Source organism: Pecten maximus, chromosome 14 (assembly GCF_902652985.1).
Source record: "Pecten maximus chromosome 14, xPecMax1.1, whole genome shotgun sequence".
NCBI lineage: Eukaryota > Metazoa > Mollusca > Bivalvia > Pectinida > Pectinidae > Pecten > Pecten maximus.
The window spans coordinates 30970849-30990042 of NC_047028.1; the positions used below are offsets into that span (position 1 = coordinate 30970849).

Consider the following 19194-nt stretch of genomic DNA (forward strand, 5'->3'; position numbering starts at 1 on the left):
GTTTACCTATGGTTCCAGTACGATACACACCAGTAGCTGGAAGCTATATGAATTCTCACTAATGTACTTCCACATCTTAATTTCTCTCATTACAATTTCATAGAGAATGCCAAATGCGTTAAGAGACTGTAAAAACATTTGATCACATGATCACTTGTGAAACGGTGTTGCTGTTTTCGCGACAATAAAAAGTTAAATGATTAAAGAACTTAAACTGACATTGGGATATTGAATTAACAATGTATAATTATGGTAAACTCTATCGAAAGGTAAATGTAATGTTTATGTTGTTTGTCTACTGTACAATAAAATCCTGATGAGGTCCATAACACTAATTACTACATCTCTCCTTGTTTAAGGTCTCGCACAACTAATTATTTCACTATATGTTATTACCAATGACCCCATCCCCTCAATCGCTCTTTTGAAGGTTAAGTGTTGTGAAACTTATATAAAATTAATATTTGAAGATTTCCCTACCAGAAAAATGATGTTATTGGATATGTTTAATAGATTATAAGAGCTCACCAGTACTTTGAAGACAGTAACCCTGATATTTACAGTAGGCTGGGGAACCCCCATTTGAGGAATTCCCGCCTTTTTACACCTGGAATCCTACGTCTTTCTATTTATACCAGGAGTGTATATTTTAAATTCTTAAAATCTCAACACCCTTATCTTTATTCTCGTATAGAGAAAGTACCCATTTCTTGAATTATTTACTCGGGAAATAGCTACAACCCTAACCCTAAGCAACACATTTTTCTCAGGGACTTGGTTCAGGGGAAGCACCAGCTGATTGGCTTAATTAATTGTATGATACCTTAAAGTGATACAATTGAGTTATCTCCCCTAGATATTTTACAATGTTACCTATCGTTTTCCTGTTTCCACACCCTAAGCTGCCTCCTGGCTACATCTTAAAATTATTATACATTTCTTAATTAATATTTGTTAGCAACAAGTTGTCACTCAAATGTAGGTCTAACGTTCCGTATGCAATCGTTTTTCGGGCGAAAGTTTTTTATGAGTCATTGTCTCTCAGCAACATATTTATATACTCTCTAACGAAAAATCCACTTATGATAACATTGATTGTCTTCCTTAAAGGCATACACTTATACTCTCTAATAAAACACCTACAGTTCCTTACAGACATACACGTATACTCTCTAATAAAACACCTACAGTTCCTTACAGACATACACGTATACTCTCTAATAAAACACCTACAGTTCCTTACAGACACACACGTATACTCTCTAATAAAACACGTTTAATAACATTGTTTGTCTCTCTTAAGGCATACACGTATACTCTCTAATAAAACACCTACAGTTCCTTACAGACATACACGTATACTCTCTAATAAAACACCTACAGTTCCTTACAGACATACACGTATACTCTCTAATAAAACACCTACAGTTCCTTACAGACACACACGTATACTCTCTAATAAAACACGTTTAATAACATTGTTCGTCTCTCTTAAAGGCATACACGTATACTCTCTAATAAAACACCTACAGTTCCTTACAGACACACGCGTATACTCTCTAATAAAACACCTACAGTTCCTTACAGACACACACGTATACTCTCTAATAAAACACGTTTAATAACATTGTTTGTCTCTCTTAAAGGCATACACGTATACTCTCTAATAAAACACCTACAGTTCCTTACAGACACAAGCGTATACTCTCTAATAAACACCTACAGTTCCTTACAGACACACGCGTATACTCTCTAATAAAACACCTACAGTTCCTTACAGACACACGCGTATACTCTCTAATAAAACACCTACAGTTCCTTACAGACACACGCGTATACTCTCTAATAAAACACCTACAGTTCCTTACAGACACAAGCGTATACTCTCTAATAAAACACCTACAGTTCCTTACAGACATACACGTATACTCTCTAATAAAACACCTACAGTTCCTTACAGACACAAGCGTATACTCTCTAATAAAACACCTACAGTTCCTTACAGACACAAGCGTATACTCTCTAATAAAACACCTACAGTTCCTTACAGACACACGCGTATACTCTCTAATAAACACCTACAGTTCCTTACAGACACACACGTATACTCTCTAACAATACCTACAGTTCCTTACAGACACACGCGTATACTCTCTAATAAAACACCTACAATAACATCATTTGTCTCCCTTACAGATATATACATACTCTCTTACACAAAACCTCCTTAGTTACGTAATCACTGTCCCTATAACACTCACCTAGTTATAATACATATAGTACATTGATACACGTCATTTTTTTACTCTTTAAGTATATTTGCCAAATTTTCCTCGGGCATTACTATATGTGTTGTGTCGTTATATATACAAACGTGATGGAATGTACTAGCATCGCTGCACAGAGAGGCTTTGTATCTGCAGGGAATTCTCTTTTGAAAATCCATGTAGGTCAGAAGTTGACGGCCGAGGGCTTGGAACCTTGATCGAATATCGCCAATGTGATGAGCTGATCAAATATTAATTATAAAATGCTACTGCAGAAAACACTGACAATATTCAATTCAACTTGTCTGTAAAGAATATCTTTTGATCGAATATCGCCAATATATGAGTTGATCAATTATTAATTTTAAAAAGGCTGCTGTAGAAAAGACTGACAATATTAATTCAGCTTGTCCGTAGAGAATACTTATCTGTGAGATCAAAACATTGTTATAGAGATTACTAGTCTAGTCTGGAACTCGCTAATGTCTTCTGAGTGTTGTTTATACCCCGGAAGAAAATCTCCCCCAGGGGAATACGTTGTTTTGTCGTTTGTGTTCCTAATAGGTTTTCCCCAATCGATTTAGTTTGTAGTGGGTAGGTTCATATTGGTAATGATCTGGGCTTTGTTTACTTGATTAAGGTCAAGATTCATCGCAACAGCAAGGTTCATATGAGGTCGGGTGTGAAAGGTGACACAAATTGCCAGGGTAATACGAGGCCAGGTGTCTGGTGAGAAAACAACAGTGGAGGTCATATGAGGATGGGTGTCAAAGGTAACACAAACGGCCATGGTCATATGAGGACGGGTGTCAAAGTAGACACCAACATTTGGGTCATATGATGATGGGTGTCAAAGGTAACACAAACGGCCATGGTCATATGAGGATGGGTGTCAAAGGTAACACAAACGGCCATGGTCATATGAGGACGGATGTGTACTGTGTAGAGAGACACCAGCAGACATGGTCATATGAGGACGGATGTGTACTGTGTAGAGAGACACCAGGAGACATGGTCATATGAGGACGGATGTGTACTGTGTAGAGAGACACCAACAGTTAGGGTCATATAAGGACAGGAGTCTGGGGATAAACAACAGTCAGGATCAAATGATGATGGGTGTCAAAATGGACACCAACAGTAAGGGTCATATAAGGACGGGTGTCAAAATGGTCACCAACAGTTAGGGTCATATAAGGACGGGTGTCAAAATGGTCACCAACAGTTAGGGTCATATGAGGACGGGTGTCGAATTGGACACCAACAGTAAGGGTCATATGAGGACGGGTGTCGAATTAAACACCAACAGTAAGGGTCATATAAGGACGGGTGTCGAATTGGACACCAACAGTAAGGGTCATATGAGGACGGGTGTCGAATTAAACACTAACAGTTAGGGTCATATGAGGACGGGTGTCAATGTAGACATCAACACTTTGGGTTATATAAGGACGGGTGTCGAATTAAACACCAACAGTAAGGGACATATGAGGACGGGTGTGGAATTAAACACCAACAGTTAGGGTCATATGAGGACGGGTGTCAAATTGGACACCAACAGTTAGGGTCATATGAGGACGGGTGTCAAATTGGACACCAACAGTAAGGGTCATATGAGGACGGTTGACAAATTGGACACCAACAGTTAGGATCATTTGAGGACGGGTGTCAAAGGTGACACTTATAGCCAGGGTTTATGAGGACGGGTGTCAAGGAGATACCCCGGAAACATTTACCCTTACATAACATTGTCTTTAGATGAAGCTATTCAAACCCTATGACAGTAATAATCAACGTTTACGCGTGTTGATGTGATGTTAAATAGAAAAAAATTGTTGGCAATCTTTTTTATATACAAAGTACGTTTTTTTATGTTGTGGTTGCTGTATATAGGAAATATTGTTTCAGAATATGGGTATACGTTTACAGACGCTTATCGTAATATCCTGTGCATTGTTATATATGTGTAAAATATATATTTTATGTGACCATCATGTGTTAGTTCCGGATAATATCAGCCTGTTGTTTATATTTTGGCTCCAATATTAGTTTATCTTGTTGTTTTCCGGAATAAAAAAGGGTTGTCGTCACGAAGCGAGAATAATGGTGTCGTGTTGTCATTTCTCTGTGTAACTCCCCAACGTATACCTTGAATGTAACAGTATTGCCCCTAGACTATACTGCAAACAAATAAAAAATGCTTTCTGTCGGTTATCTGACAAAATGGTTTCCAAAACCATGAAATATTCAAATTAAGTGTTTTCGTTTCCCTGGTGCACTCCCTGGTGCCGACATTGCTTTCACGTGCGAAATTTGAATGGTACATTACCTATATATGGACTTACAATAACTCAAACGTAGATCTAGAGATACGTTTATAACAACGTTAACGTGTCAAGGCAATACAGGTCAACCATGAGAGGTAAGCACAGCGGGGAATTCCCCTGGTGATGAGGTAAGCACAATACAGGGAGGAATTCCCCTGGTGATGAGGTAGCACAAATAGCACAATTCAGCGAGGAATTCCCCTGGTGATGAGGTAGCACAAATAGCACAATTTAGCGAGGAATTCCCCTGGTGATGAGGTAGCACAAATAGCACAATTCAGCGAGGAATTCCCCTGGTGATGAGGTAGCACAAATAGCACAATTTAGCGAGGAATTCCCCTGGTGATGAGGTAGCACAATTTAGCGAGGAATTCCCCTGGTGATGAGGTAGCACAATTTAGCGAGGAATTCCCCTGGTGATGAGGTAGCACAATACAGCAAGGAATCCCCCTGGTGATGAGGTAGCACAATTTAGTGAGGAATTCTCCTTGTTAGACTCGACCCTGTCTCTAGAATATTAGAATTTATACAAAATTAAGATTTAAGATTTCGGTCTCTGACATATCTGAGACTGCCCGCCAGCTCCTGAATTCTAAAACTGGATTACCTGCCTCTAGTGTGAAACTTAGGGTCTCTAGAATCAGAAATACATGTATCCTAAAGGCCAAAATCAAAAACCTCACTTTTTATAGTTTCAATATTCAGCAACCAGTCGTTGGACAATTCTTTAGATAAACCGTTTGCAACTATAAATACATTCAATTTCAAAAGTCGTTTTTCCTTCCTGGTATATCATCATTTGATAAAACCTCACTTAATTTTAAGCATTCACTCAAGCATACATGTACATGCACTACGGTAACCAGAAACTCAAGGAAGAACAGTTCAGTGTGCCAGCACTATAATGTCATATGTCAGTGGGCCTATCATACTTTGACACCGTCCTCATTATAACAACAAAATACGACATGATAACGAAACCAGAATGCTAACTAACACCGATCAACCGAGGGAAAAACAACAGAGAATACCGACATAATAACGAAACCACACTGCTAACTAACACCGATAAACCGAGGGGAACACAACAGAGAATACCGACATGATAACGAAACCACAATGCTAACTAACACCGATAAACCGAGAGAAAAACAACAGAGAATACCGACATGATAACGAAACCACAATTCTAACTAACACCGATCAACAGAGGGAAAAACAACAGAGAATACCGACATAATAACGAAACCACAATTCTAACTAACACCGATCAACCGAGGGAAAAACAACAGAGAATACCGACATAATAACGAAACCACAATTCTAACTAACACCGATCCACCGAGGGAAAAACAACAGAGAATACCGACATAATAACGAAACCATTATTCCAGCTCAGTATCGGTATACCGAGGGCTAAAAAAAAGCTTAAAAAAAGGAAAAAAAATAAAAGAAAAAAAAGAAGAAGATTTGCACGGCAATTAGTTGCTCCGGAAGAGAAGGCGTCTTCTGCTTGTTACGAGGACGTAAAAGCCGAAACAAACAATCCTACAGCAAATCATAAATCTAGGTCTACAGTATAGACACTGCTTGTCACAAAAATGTATAACATGGCCGAGTATAGATCTACATCTAAATAAACAAATGAAAAAAAAATGTCTTAAATTTACATAACACATACAGTTGCGGAATTTTAATTACTATTTACGTTGAATTAAAAGAAGAAAGAAGCTCGGATTTCAAGTGGATGTAATAACATCAAGTATGTACCTTTAAACAATATATATTGTGATACAAGCGTAATCAATGAATATCACTCAACAGAATACTATACATTATCAGGGATCAATGTTTCTGCATCCATCCCACATTCATGTATCGTATTCAAAAGCAATGGCATGCCACCATAATTTCGTTTGTTTTTTGTTTTTTTTTGTTTTGCACAAAACATGCTCCAAGCGGAAATTGATGTTCAAGTAGTGAAGATGATTGAATGATCACCGTGGCGTTTCACCTGGATTTAGGATTACGTCACTGACATGTTTTAATAGCTTTAAAACCGATATCGTTTCGAATGTAAATCATGAGGAAGGTTGGATAGGAAATGCAGGGTAAAATTTGTGGGGTAGAACCAATGAAAGGAGAGGGGGTGGGGTTGGGGGATAGCGATATTTCATATTTAAAGCTGTTGTTTATGTGTCTTATATACAGTGATGACAACCTTACATATCTAAAGCTGTTGTTTATGTGTCTTATATACTGTGATGACTACCTTACATATTTAAAGCTGTTGTTTATGTGTCTTCTATATAGTGATGACAACATTACATATCTAAAGCTGTTGTTTATGTGTCTTATATACAGTATTGAATACCTTACATATCTAAAGCTGTTGTTTATGTGTCTTATATATATGGATGATTACCTTACATATCTAAAGCTGTTGTTTATGTGTCTTATATAAAGTGATGACTACCTTACATATCTAAAGCTGTTGTTTATGTGTCTTATATAAAGTGATGACTACCTTACATATCTAAAGCTGTTGTTTATGTGTCTTATATAAAGTGATGACTACCTTACATATCTAAAGCTGTTGTTTATGTGTCTTATATACAGTGATGACTACTTACATATCTAAAGATGTTGTTTATGTGTCTTATATACAGTATTGAATACCTTACATATCTAAAGCTGTTGTTTATGTGTCTTATATACATGGATGACTACTTACATATCTAAAGCTGTTGATTATGTGTCTTATATACAGTGGTGACTACCTTTTATATATAAAGCTGTTGTTTATGTGTCTTATATACATGGATGACTACTTACATATCTAAAGCTGTTGTTTATGTGTCTTATATACAGTGGTGACTACCTTTTATATTTAAAGCTGTTGTTTATGTGTCTTATATACATGGATGACTACTTACATATCTAAAGCTGTTGTTTATGTGTCTTATATACAGTGGTGACCATCTTACATATTTAAAGCTGTTGTTTATGTGTCTTATATACAGAGATGACAACCTTACATATGTAAAGCTGTTGTTTATGTGTCTTATATACAGTGATGACAACCTTACATATCTAAAGCTGTTGTTTATGTGTCTTATATACAGTGATGACAACATTACATATGTAAAGCTGTTGTTTATGTGTCTTATATACAGTGATGACTACCTTACATATTGAAAGCTGTTGTTTATGTGTCTTATATACTGTGATGACTACCTTACATATTGAAAGCTGTTGTTTATGTGTCTTATATACTGTGATGACTACCTTACATATGTAAAGCTGTTGTTTATGTGTCTTATATACAGTGATGACAACATTACATATGTAAAGCTGTTGTTTATGTGTCTTATATACAGTGGTGACTACCTTACATATCTAAAGCTGTTGTTGATGTGTCTTATATACAGTGATGACAACCTTACATATCTAAAGCTGTTATTTATGTGTCTTATATACAGTGATGACTACCTTACATATCTAAAACTGTTGTTTATGTTTCTTATATACAGTGATGACTACCTCACATATTTAAAGCTGTTGTTTATGTGTCTTATATACTGTGATGACCATCTTACATATCTAAAGCTGATCTTTATGTGTCTTATATACAGTGATGACTACCTTACATATCTAAAGCTGTTGTTTATGTGTCTTATATACAGTGATGCCTACCTTACATATTTAAAGCTGTTGTTTATGTGTCTTATATACAGTGATGACTACCTTACATATTTAAAGCTGTTGTTTATGTGTCTTATATACAGTGATGACAACCTTACATATTGAAAGCTGTTGTTTATGTGTCTTATATACAGTGATGACTACCTTACATATGTAAAGCTGTTGTTGATGTGTCTTATATACAGTGATGACAACCTTACATATTGAAAGCTGTTGTTTATGTGTCTTATATACAGTGATGACTACCTTACATATGTAAAGCTGTTGTTTATGTGTCTATATACAGTGATGCCTACCTTACATATGTAAAGCTGTTGTTGATGTGTCTTATATACATGGATGACTACCTTACATATTTAAAGCTGTTGTTTATGTGTCTTATATACATGGATGACTACCTCACATATTCTAGACTGTTATTTATGTGTCTTATATAAAGTGATGACTACCTTACATATGTAAAGCTGATCTTTATGTGTCTTATATACAGTGATGACTACCTTACATATGTAAAACTGTTGTTTATGTGTCTTATATACAGTGATGACCATCTAACATACCTAAAGCTGTTGTTTATGTGTCTTATATACTGTGATGACTACCTTACATATCTGAAGCTGTTGTTTATGTGTCTTATATACAGTGATGACCATCTTACATATTTAAAGCTGTTGTTTATGTGACTTATACAATGTATACAGTGATGACAACCTCACATATTCAAGGCTGTTGTTTATGTGTCTTATATACAGTGATGACAACCTTACATATCTAAAGCTGTTGTTTATGTGTCTTATATACAGTGATGACTACCTTACATATCTAAAGCTGTTGTTTATGTGTCTTATATACAGTGATGACAACCTTACATATCTAAAGCTGTTGTTTATGTGTCTTATATACAGTGATGACCATCTTACATATCTAAAGCTGTTGTTTATGTGTCTTATATACAGTGATGACCATCTTACATATCTAAAGCTGATGTTTATGTGTCTTATATACAGTGATGACTACCTTACATATCTAAAGCTGATGTTTATGTGTCTTATATACAGTATTGAATACCTTACATATCTAAAGCTGTTGGTTATGTGTCTTATATACAGTGATGACTACCTTACCTATGTAAAGCTGTTGTTTATGTGTCTTGCATGAAATGATTACTACTTTACGCATTGGCCTCATCTTTGCGTTCACGATGACAGCCGTTTTAAGCACATTATACTTATTTATACTCAACCTTCCTCAGGTAAGTATTAATGACTAAAGTGGCACGTTATTCTACCGATTACAATTATTGCCAGGAACAAACAGGTTTTCAATTGTATCAGATGCCCCGTTTTTCTATCCCCCAAATTACCAAAATATTCGTAATGCTGTTAAATGGTACCGAGCGGTCATAAAAACAATATCATTCATGCAAGTCCGGAGTGCCAGACGTCTCATGACGGTCTCTGATCTCATCTTTATATATGTATATAGGTTTAAATATCAACAAATAGTTTTACATTTGAAAGTCAACCTGAGCTTCATTTAATACAAGTTATACTTACCGATCCGCGTGAGGGGCCGTCCAGTGGAACCAATTCCCAGAGAAACCATAACTGTCCACATCCATAAGTTTACTCCACAGATCATGCCTGGAAACATTTCACACACCGGTGATACATGTATATATATTTATGTATAAATTTCCATACGAAACTTATAAAATAAATGTGAAATGTGTACAGATATTCACAACTCTTGCGTTAGCGGGGACGGATATGATATGGAACTGTTATTACAATGTCTGGTGACAGACAATAGGTATCCATTGTTTCTATACAATACGGGCGAAGCCATGTGAGAACACTCGATGTACACGTGGGTTATTTTAAACTAAACTTCATCTGCAGATATTTAGATCATACTGTACATGACAGTCGGTTCCTGCGATTCATTGGATCAATAACTACACATTGATTATACAGGTCATATTGATGAGTTCAGGAGGTCGGCTGTATCTCAGTTGACAGACCATCCAATTATCACGACCGTTTGTGAGCATCTGAGGCGTGTGACTCGGTCCCTACTCGGGGTCGTGAGCATCTGAGGCGTGTGGCTCGGTCCCTACTCGGGGCCGTTAGTATCTGAGGCGCGTGGATAAGTCCCTACTCGGGGTCGTGAGCATCTGAGGCGTGTGGTTAAGTCCCTACTCGGGGCCGTTAGTATCTGAGGCGTGTGGCTAAGTCTCTTCTCGGGGCCGTTAGTATCTGAGGCGTGTGGTTAAGTCCCTACTTGGGGCCGTTAGCATCTGAGTCGTGTGGCTAAGTCCCTACCCGGGGTCGTTAGTATCTGAGGCGTGTAGCCAAGTCCCTACTCGGGGCCGTTAGCATCTGAGGCGTGTGGCTAAGTCTCTTCTCGGGGCTGTTAGTGTTTCTCAGTCAGATCAAATCATCAAATGGGATATGCTATCGAGGTTGCGTCTTTGGAAAAAAATACTTCACTCTAGTAGTTTTTGATAAGAGCGACGTATCTCTTGTGCGTAGTGACGTGAGGTAGTCACCAGCTACTATAAAGAGACGACAAGAAATCATAGTAAATTAGGACTTCATAAAACGATCTTAATTTGACGTGCTCAAATCTTAACCAACAATGATAGATATAGAAACCAAAGTAGATGAACTACAACTAGCGCCAGAACGCTTCCAGCGCGAAAAATGCTTTAACAGGTTACTGCTGAAATATGTACGTTTACAGAAATATATTGCGGAGGAACCATTTTTTGAAAAAAAAGATACCATCGTGAAATATACCAAATATTTACCACCCTCGTGAAATATACCAAATATTTACCACACTCTTGAAAAATACCAAATATTTACAACACTCGTGAAATATACCAAATATTTACAACACTCGTGAAATATACCAAATATTTACCACACTCGTGAAATATACCAAATATTTACTACCCTCGTGAAATATACCAAATATTTACCACACTCTTGAAAGATACCAAATATGCCACACTCTTGAAAGATACCAAATATTGACCACACTCGTGAAAGATATCAAGTATTTACCACAATCGCGAAAGATTTCAAAAATATACCAAACTCTTGAAAGATACCAAATATTTACCGCAATCTTGAAAGATACCAAATATTTACAACACTCGTGAAATATACCAATATTTACCACCCGGGTGAAAGATACCAAATATTTACAACACTCGTGAAAGATACCAATATTTACCACCCGGGTGAAAGATACCAAATATTTACAACACTCGTGAAAGATACCAATATTTACCACCCGGGTGAAAGATATCAAGTATTTACCACACTCGTGAAAGATACCAAATATTTACCACACTCGTGAAATATACCAAATATTTACCACACTCATGAAATATACCAAATATTTACCGCACTCGTGAAATATACCAAATATTTACCACACTCGTGAAATATGCCAAATATCTCCCGCTCGTGAAAGATACCAAATATTTACCACACTCGTGAAATATACCAAATATTTACCACACTCGTGAAATATGCCAAATATCTCCCGCTCGTGAAAGATACCAAATATTTACCGCACTCGTGAAATATACCAAATATTTACCACACTCGTGAAATATGCCAAATATCTCCCGCTCGTGAAAGATACCAAATATTTACCACACTCGTGAAATATGCCAAATATCTCCCGCTCGTGAAAGATACCAAATATTTACCACAGTCGTGAAAGATACCAAATATTTACCACACTCGTGAAAGATATCAAGTATTTACCACACTCGTGAAAGATACCAAATATTTACCGCACTCGTGAAAGATACCAAATATTGACCACACTCGTGAAAGATACCAAATATTTACTACATTCGTTAATATTAACTGATATTCATAGATGTCCTCGATTTTGTACACTTTTAATCTTGTTTTTTTTAAAAATTAGAAATGCAGTTTTGTTTACGCGTCTGTAATCTGTGGTTGTTGATATTGTTGTTGATGATGATATTGTTGTTGTTGTTGTTGTTGATGATGATGATGATGATGATGATGATGATGGTGATGACCTTCTTCTTCTTCTTCTTCTTCTTCTTCTTCTATTACAGAGCTTTATTTCATGCCTGAACATATAGTTAATTTAAATCATCCACAAATATTAACTAAATGTGTTAACGCCATGTAAATACAAACAGGAGTAGATTTCAAGATTTATCTGCCATAGCGGTAACACAGGTATTAGGTTTGTCTCTCAATACACCGAGTACAGAATGGAGGTATTGACGGATGAGGCTTTGTAGAACATATCGTACAGTCTAAATATATTTACCAGAGAATTTTTATGACTACTACTTACCAAAGAGGAAACAAATTCGAAAATCAAAAGCTTGTAATCAGAGTAGGCAATTTGTATTCTATGTGTTTTTGTAATTGAACCATTAAAGCTAATATCTCCACAATCTAAGTTTTATTGTGCTATTATCGATGACAACATGCTGGAGGACCTTTTCCGTCGGTCCTGGAGGCTTAGTTGATTGTGGTTAAAATAAACATTCAAAGTATTCTACCTGCTTCATTCATTTTCTCTGGTCGTTTTACCTATCTACGAAGCCTTTTATCGTGTCTTTTATACGGCGAATTCCTCATAAATGAACCTTTGAATCTTACGTTAAAGAATACATTCTGAGCATGTTTTCCGAAATCGCGATCAGCACAGGGATTTCATCTATCTGGAGAGAAGATTTATTTGATAAACTCTTTTGTAATCAAAATCCATAATATGCAATTATAGACTTTTGATGAGGTCGGTACACGGTTTTATTAACCCAAGATAAAATATTAACCGAGGACGAAATCATTTTATAATTGATTAAACTATAATAATCAATACGCGTTTACAAATGCCTCTTTGTTATCAGTATGGACCTAATATATTTATTGAAACACTGATTGATTAATTAAAATTTGCAAAACAGATTGACAAATTATAATCATTTGTAATATTATCGGAATAACTCAATTTAAACCATTTGTTGAGCAAAAATTGATTAACCAATACTAGTTTGTGTAACAAGGATCAATATATACTTTATTTGATTTCATTGAGTTTCCATATACAATAAATCTATAACCAGAAGCAAAATATGAACAAAATATTTTTAGATACTTTTGAAAATGTACAGATGTTTCTTTTCAAAAAAAAAAAAAAAAAAAAAAAATACTAGTGGTTGTGAAATTATATTGAACAAGGAAATAAAATAATGATTTCCGTCAGAAGCCGACACGGAAATCGTGATAATGGGAACAGTCCTTGAATATCGAATCAACTGGGATATTAAAACACCGTAAGTTAGGCATGAAGGGATGTTGCTATCTAGAAATGGAAAAATGTGCAATTGAGATAATTAAACTAAGCTATTCCTGTTGTAGGTAAAGATCGAAATAAGAGGCTGATGTTGTCAGTAAATATCGAGATAAGAGACTGATGTTGTAGGAAAAGATCGAGATAAGAGACTGATGTTGAAGGTAAAGATCGAGATAAGAGACTGATGTTGTAGGTAAAGATCGAGATAAGAGGCTGATGTTGTAGGTAAAGATCGAGATAAGAGACTGATGTTGTAGGTAAAGATCGAGATAAGAGGCTGATGTTATAGGTAAAGATCGAGATAAGAGGCTGATGTTGTAGGTAAAGATCGAGATAAGAGGCTGATGTTGTCAGTAAATATCGAGATAAGAGGCTGATGTTGAAGGTAAAGATCGAGATAAGAGACTGATGTTGTAGGTAAAGATCGAGATAAGAGGCTGATGTTGTAGGTAAAGATCGAGATAAGAGGCTGATGGTGTAGGTGAAGATCGAGATAAGAGACTGATGTTGTCAGTAAATATCGAGATAAGAGGCTGATGTTGTAGGTAAAGATCGAGATAAGAGGCTGATGTTGTCAGTAAATATCGAGATAAGAGGCTGATGTTGTAGGTAAAGATCGAGATAAGAGGCTGATGTTGTCAGTAAATATCGAGATAAGAGGCTGATGTTGAAGGTAAAGATCGAGATAAGAGACTGATGTTGAAGGTAAAGATCGAGATAAGAGACTGATGTTGTAGGTATAGATCGAGATAAGAGACTGATGTTGTAGGTAAATATCGAGATAAGAGACTGATGTTGAAGGTAAAGATCGAGATAAGAGACTGATGTTGAAGGTAAAGATCGAGATAAGAGGCTGATGTTGAAGGTAAATATCGAGATAAGAGGCTGATGTTGAAGGTAAAGATCGAGATAAGAGGCTGATGTAGGTAAAGATCGAGATAAGAGACTGATGTTGAAGGTAAAGATCGAGATAAGAGGCTGATATTGCAGGTAAATATCGTGATAAGAGGCTGATGTTGTCAGTAAAGATCGAGATAAGAGGCTGAAATTGTAGGTAAAGATCGAGATAAGAGGCTGATGTTGTAGGTACAGATCGAGATAAGAGGCTGATATTGCAGGTAAAGATTGAGATAAGAGGCTGATGTAGGTAAATATCGAGATAAGAGGCTGATGTTGAATGTAAAGATCGAGATAAGAGGCTGATGTTGTCAGTAAATATCGAGATAAGAGGCTGATGTTGAAGGTGAAGATCGAGATAAGAGGCTGATGTTGAAGGTAAAGATCGAGATAAGAGACTGATGTTGAAGGTAAAGATCGAGATAAGAGACTGATGTTGTCAGTAAAGATCGAGATAAGAGGCTGATGTTGTATGTAAAGATCGAGATAAGAGGCTGATATTGTAGGTGAAGATCGAGATAAGAGGCTGATGTTGAATGTAAAGATCGAGATAAGAGGCTGATATTGTAGGTGAAGATCGGGATAAGAGGCTGATGTTGAAGGTAAAGATCGAGATAAGAGGCTGATGTTGAAGGTAAAGATCGAGATTAGAGACTGATGTTGTAGGTGAAGATCGGGATAACAGGCTGATATTGTAGGTAAAGATCGAGATAAGAAGCTGATGTTGTTGGTAAAGTTCGAGAAAAGAGGCTGATGTTGTTGGTAAAGATCGAGATAAGAGGCTGATGTTGTCAGTAAAGATCGAGATAAGAGGTTGATGTTGTAGGTAAAGATCGAGATAAGAGGCTGATGTTGTCAGTAAATATCGAGATGAGAGGCTGATGTTGAAGGTGAAGATCGAGATAAGAGGCTGATGTTGAAGGTAAAGATCGAGATAAGAGACTGATGTTGTCAGTAAAGATCGAGATAAGAGGCTGATGTTGTAGGAAAAGATCGAGATAAGAGGCTGATGTTGAAGGTAAAATCGAGATAAGAGGCTGATGTTGTCAGTAAAGATCGAGATAAGAGGCTGATGTTGAAGGTAAAGATCGAGATAAGAGGCTAATGTTGTCAATAAAGATCGAGATAAGAGGCTGATGTTGAAGGTAAAGATCGAGATAAGAGGCTGATGTTGTAGGTGAAGATCGAGATAAGAGGCTGATGTTGTCAATAAAGATCGAGATAAAAGACTGATGTTGTCAGTAAAGATCGAGATAAGAGGTTGATATTGTAGGTAAAGATCGAGATAAGAGACTGATGTAGGTAAAGGTCGAGATAAGAGGCTGATGTTGTCAATAAAGATCGAGATAAGAGGCTGATGTTGTAGGTAAAGATCGAGATAAGAGACTGATGTAGGTAAAGGTCGAGATAAGAGACTGATGTTGTCAATAAAGATCGAGATAAGAGGCTGATGTAGGTAAAGGTCGAGATAAGAGACTGATGTTGTCAATAAAGATCGAGATAAGAGGCTGATGTAGGTAAAGGTCGAGATAAGAGGCTGATGTTGTCAGTAAAGATCGAGATAAGAGGCTGATATTGTAGGTAAAGATCGAGATAAGAGGCTGATGTTGTAGGTAAAGATCGAGATAAGAGGCTGATGTTGTAGGTAAAGATCGAGATAAGAGGCTGATGTTGTCAATAAAGATCGAGATAAGAGACTGATGTTGTAGGTGAAGATCGAGATAAGAGGCTGATGTTGTAGGTAAAGATCGAGATAAGAGGCTGATGTTGTAGGTGAAGATCGAGATAAGAGGCTGATGTTGTCAATAAAGATCGAGATAAGAGGCTGATGTTGAAGGTAGAGATCGAGATGAGAGGCTGATGTTGCAGGTCGAGATAAGAGGCTGATGTTGTCAGTAAAGATCGAGATAAGAGGCTGATGTTGTCAGTAAAGATCGAGATAAGAGGCTGATGTTGAAGGTAAAGATCGAGATAAGAGACTGATGTTGAAGGTAAAGATCGAGATAAGAGACTGATGTTGTAGGTATAGATCGAGATAAGAGACTGATGTTGTAGGTAAATATCGAGATAAGAGACTGATGTTGAAGGTAAAGATCGAGATAAGAGACTGATGTTGAAGGTAAAGATCGAGATAAGAGGCTGATGTTGAAGGTAAATATCGAGATAAGAGGCTGATGTTGAAGGTAAAGATCGAGATAAGAGACTGATGTAGGTAAAGATCGAGATAAGAGACTGATGTTGAAGGTAAAGATCGAGATAAGAGGCTGATATTGCAGGTAAATATCGAGATAAGAGGCTGATGTTGAAGGTAAAGATCGAGATAAGAGGCTGATGTAGGTAAAGATCGAGATAAGAGACTGATGTTGAAGGTAAAGATCGAGATAAAAGACTGGTGTTGTAGGTAAAGATCGAGATAAAAGACTGATGTTGTAGGTAAAGATCGAGATAAGAGGCTGATGTTGTAGGTAAAGATCGAGATAAGAGGCTGATGTAGGTAAAGATCGAGATAAGAGACTGATGTTGTAGGTGAAGATCGAGATAAGAGGCTGATGTTGAAGGTAAAGATCGAGATAAGAGGCTGATGTTGTAGGTATAGATCGAGATAAGAGGCTGATGGCGATTATGTACAAGCGACACCTGGAAATGTTCGATAAAGGGAGTTAACTCTATGTGTTCGTAAAAACATGAAATTTATGTTTTCAATCAGATGTTTCCCATGAATATCATATTATTTAAATAAATATAGAAAACAGCCAAAATGAAACCTAACACACCAACAACAGGTGATTCTGTTCCTGCCTCGGTATGTCCCGAGAAACAATGATACGACATGGATAATTGTCCCATTGTGTTAATTTCAATCAATTCTCGCGTTAGGAAAAAACTTCAGTGTCAATTTTCACTTTATTGATATGATATTGCCTCATAAGCCAGAACACCTTCAGAACATTTTAATGTATTAGGTTCGATGTCTGTGTGAACCATTAGTAAATTACTTGCTATTGACAGCGGAAGATATTACACACAATTAGGCGTGTTAAGTTATGGAAATCCCCGGGAGCTCGCGCTACAACATCATAAGACTATCCCCATGACTGTAATCCGAGACGGATCCGGAAAAAAGTCATTTAGATTATTGTTTATTTGTTTAACGTTATATAAACTGTTATGGTAATTCAGGGCATACGTTATTGAGTGTAAGATGCATGTGTGGAGTTTGCATATGTGTGTGTTTTAGGCTGCGACTTTTCGGCATAGCCGTATAATATTCTTTTGGCCCCGGATATGACGCGACAGGTGGCGTTACTGATCAAGATGAAGTATGTGATTGGTCAATGTAGCGGTAAATGCAAAATGCAGATATGCAGTTAAAACGAAACAAAGTTAAGATTGAATGCAAGCTGAATAAGTGGATGTATCTTTTTCAAATGACACATTAATAAAATTATATTCCTGATGCAAATGCAGTCTTATTATCACCAAAAATGATTCAAACTGATATAATTTTGTTATCTGCGCTGAAACGCATTAGTTCGTTAATCTATTTCACCAGCAGTTTTACATTTTGATCACCAGCATTAAAACGATGCCGTTTATCTTTTTTAAAGACACCAGCAACATTTTCCCACAATACCATCAAACTTCGTTGTCACAAACTTCGATAAAAATAATTTGAAATTCAATTTTCATTATCCTTGAATGTTTTTCGTTTTTCACATTGACCTTGACTTTGACATTGACCCTCAGTCAATATACCAATTACTTACTTGGGATTTTTCCCTGGTGTCTGTGGATTTTTACTTACCAATGAAGACGAATTTGTTAATGAAATCTGTATTGATTGTTAATTATTTCAGTGGCGTTATTTCAAAAGTTTTAAGCATGGGATATCATTATCTTTTTAAGTCACAAAAAAAAAAAAAAAAAAAAAAACATAAAAAAAAAAAAAAAAAAAAAAATTGGATATAATCAGTTGAAAAAGACCGGTTACCTTTTACGCTTTCTTGTATATATAAATAGAAAAAAATAATACCAAGTTGTAAGAAAATTGTCTCGGTGGGATTGAATCAACAAGAGAATCGGTGGGACACGCTATCAAATCAAAGAGGATAAATAGAATATGTAGTCGAGTTTGCTATTCGACATCTGTATATCTTATATATTAGTGAAATTTCAAATTCTATGAAAGTCTTATTTGTTTACGTCTGCTCGACGTGCAGTTTTATTGAAAGGGATGGTTCGCCGGTTGTAAGCACGGTTTGACCGGATGGTTATAACGTTACTTTACTTAAGTGTGACATTTCAGTGGGATTACACTATAAAAACCGTCAGTAGTCCCGTCTTACGTGGTACCGTTCTTCCTTAGATGAGCTTACTGTACTTGTAGAACGCAAGGTAATACCAAACAGAACCAATAATACTTTATTGAAATCCAATAATATCTATTGAATATGAACCCTTCTAATTATTCTTTCTGTTGTGACTTGTGTTAAAAAATTGATCAAATCCACTTGTTTTTATGAGACGAGCCTAAGGTCAATGTAAACTTTCTTAGTACTTGTAAGTTCCAACACATAAACTCTCATACATATATCCTGAAAATGTAAAGATATCCTATACGTGTGAAAAAC

General features: G+C 36.4%; 1 protein-coding gene across 1 annotated transcript in view; it reads right to left on the reverse strand.

Moving 5' to 3' along the window:
• Positions 1-19194, reverse strand: part of LOC117342914 (glutamate receptor-like) — a 68291-nt gene that overhangs the window by 29047 nt on the left and 20050 nt on the right. The window contains exon 2 of the mRNA XM_033905213.1: positions 9856-9942. Coding sequence (XP_033761104.1) covers positions 9856-9942 — 87 coding nt within the window. The remainder of the gene's footprint in view (positions 1-9855; positions 9943-19194) is intronic.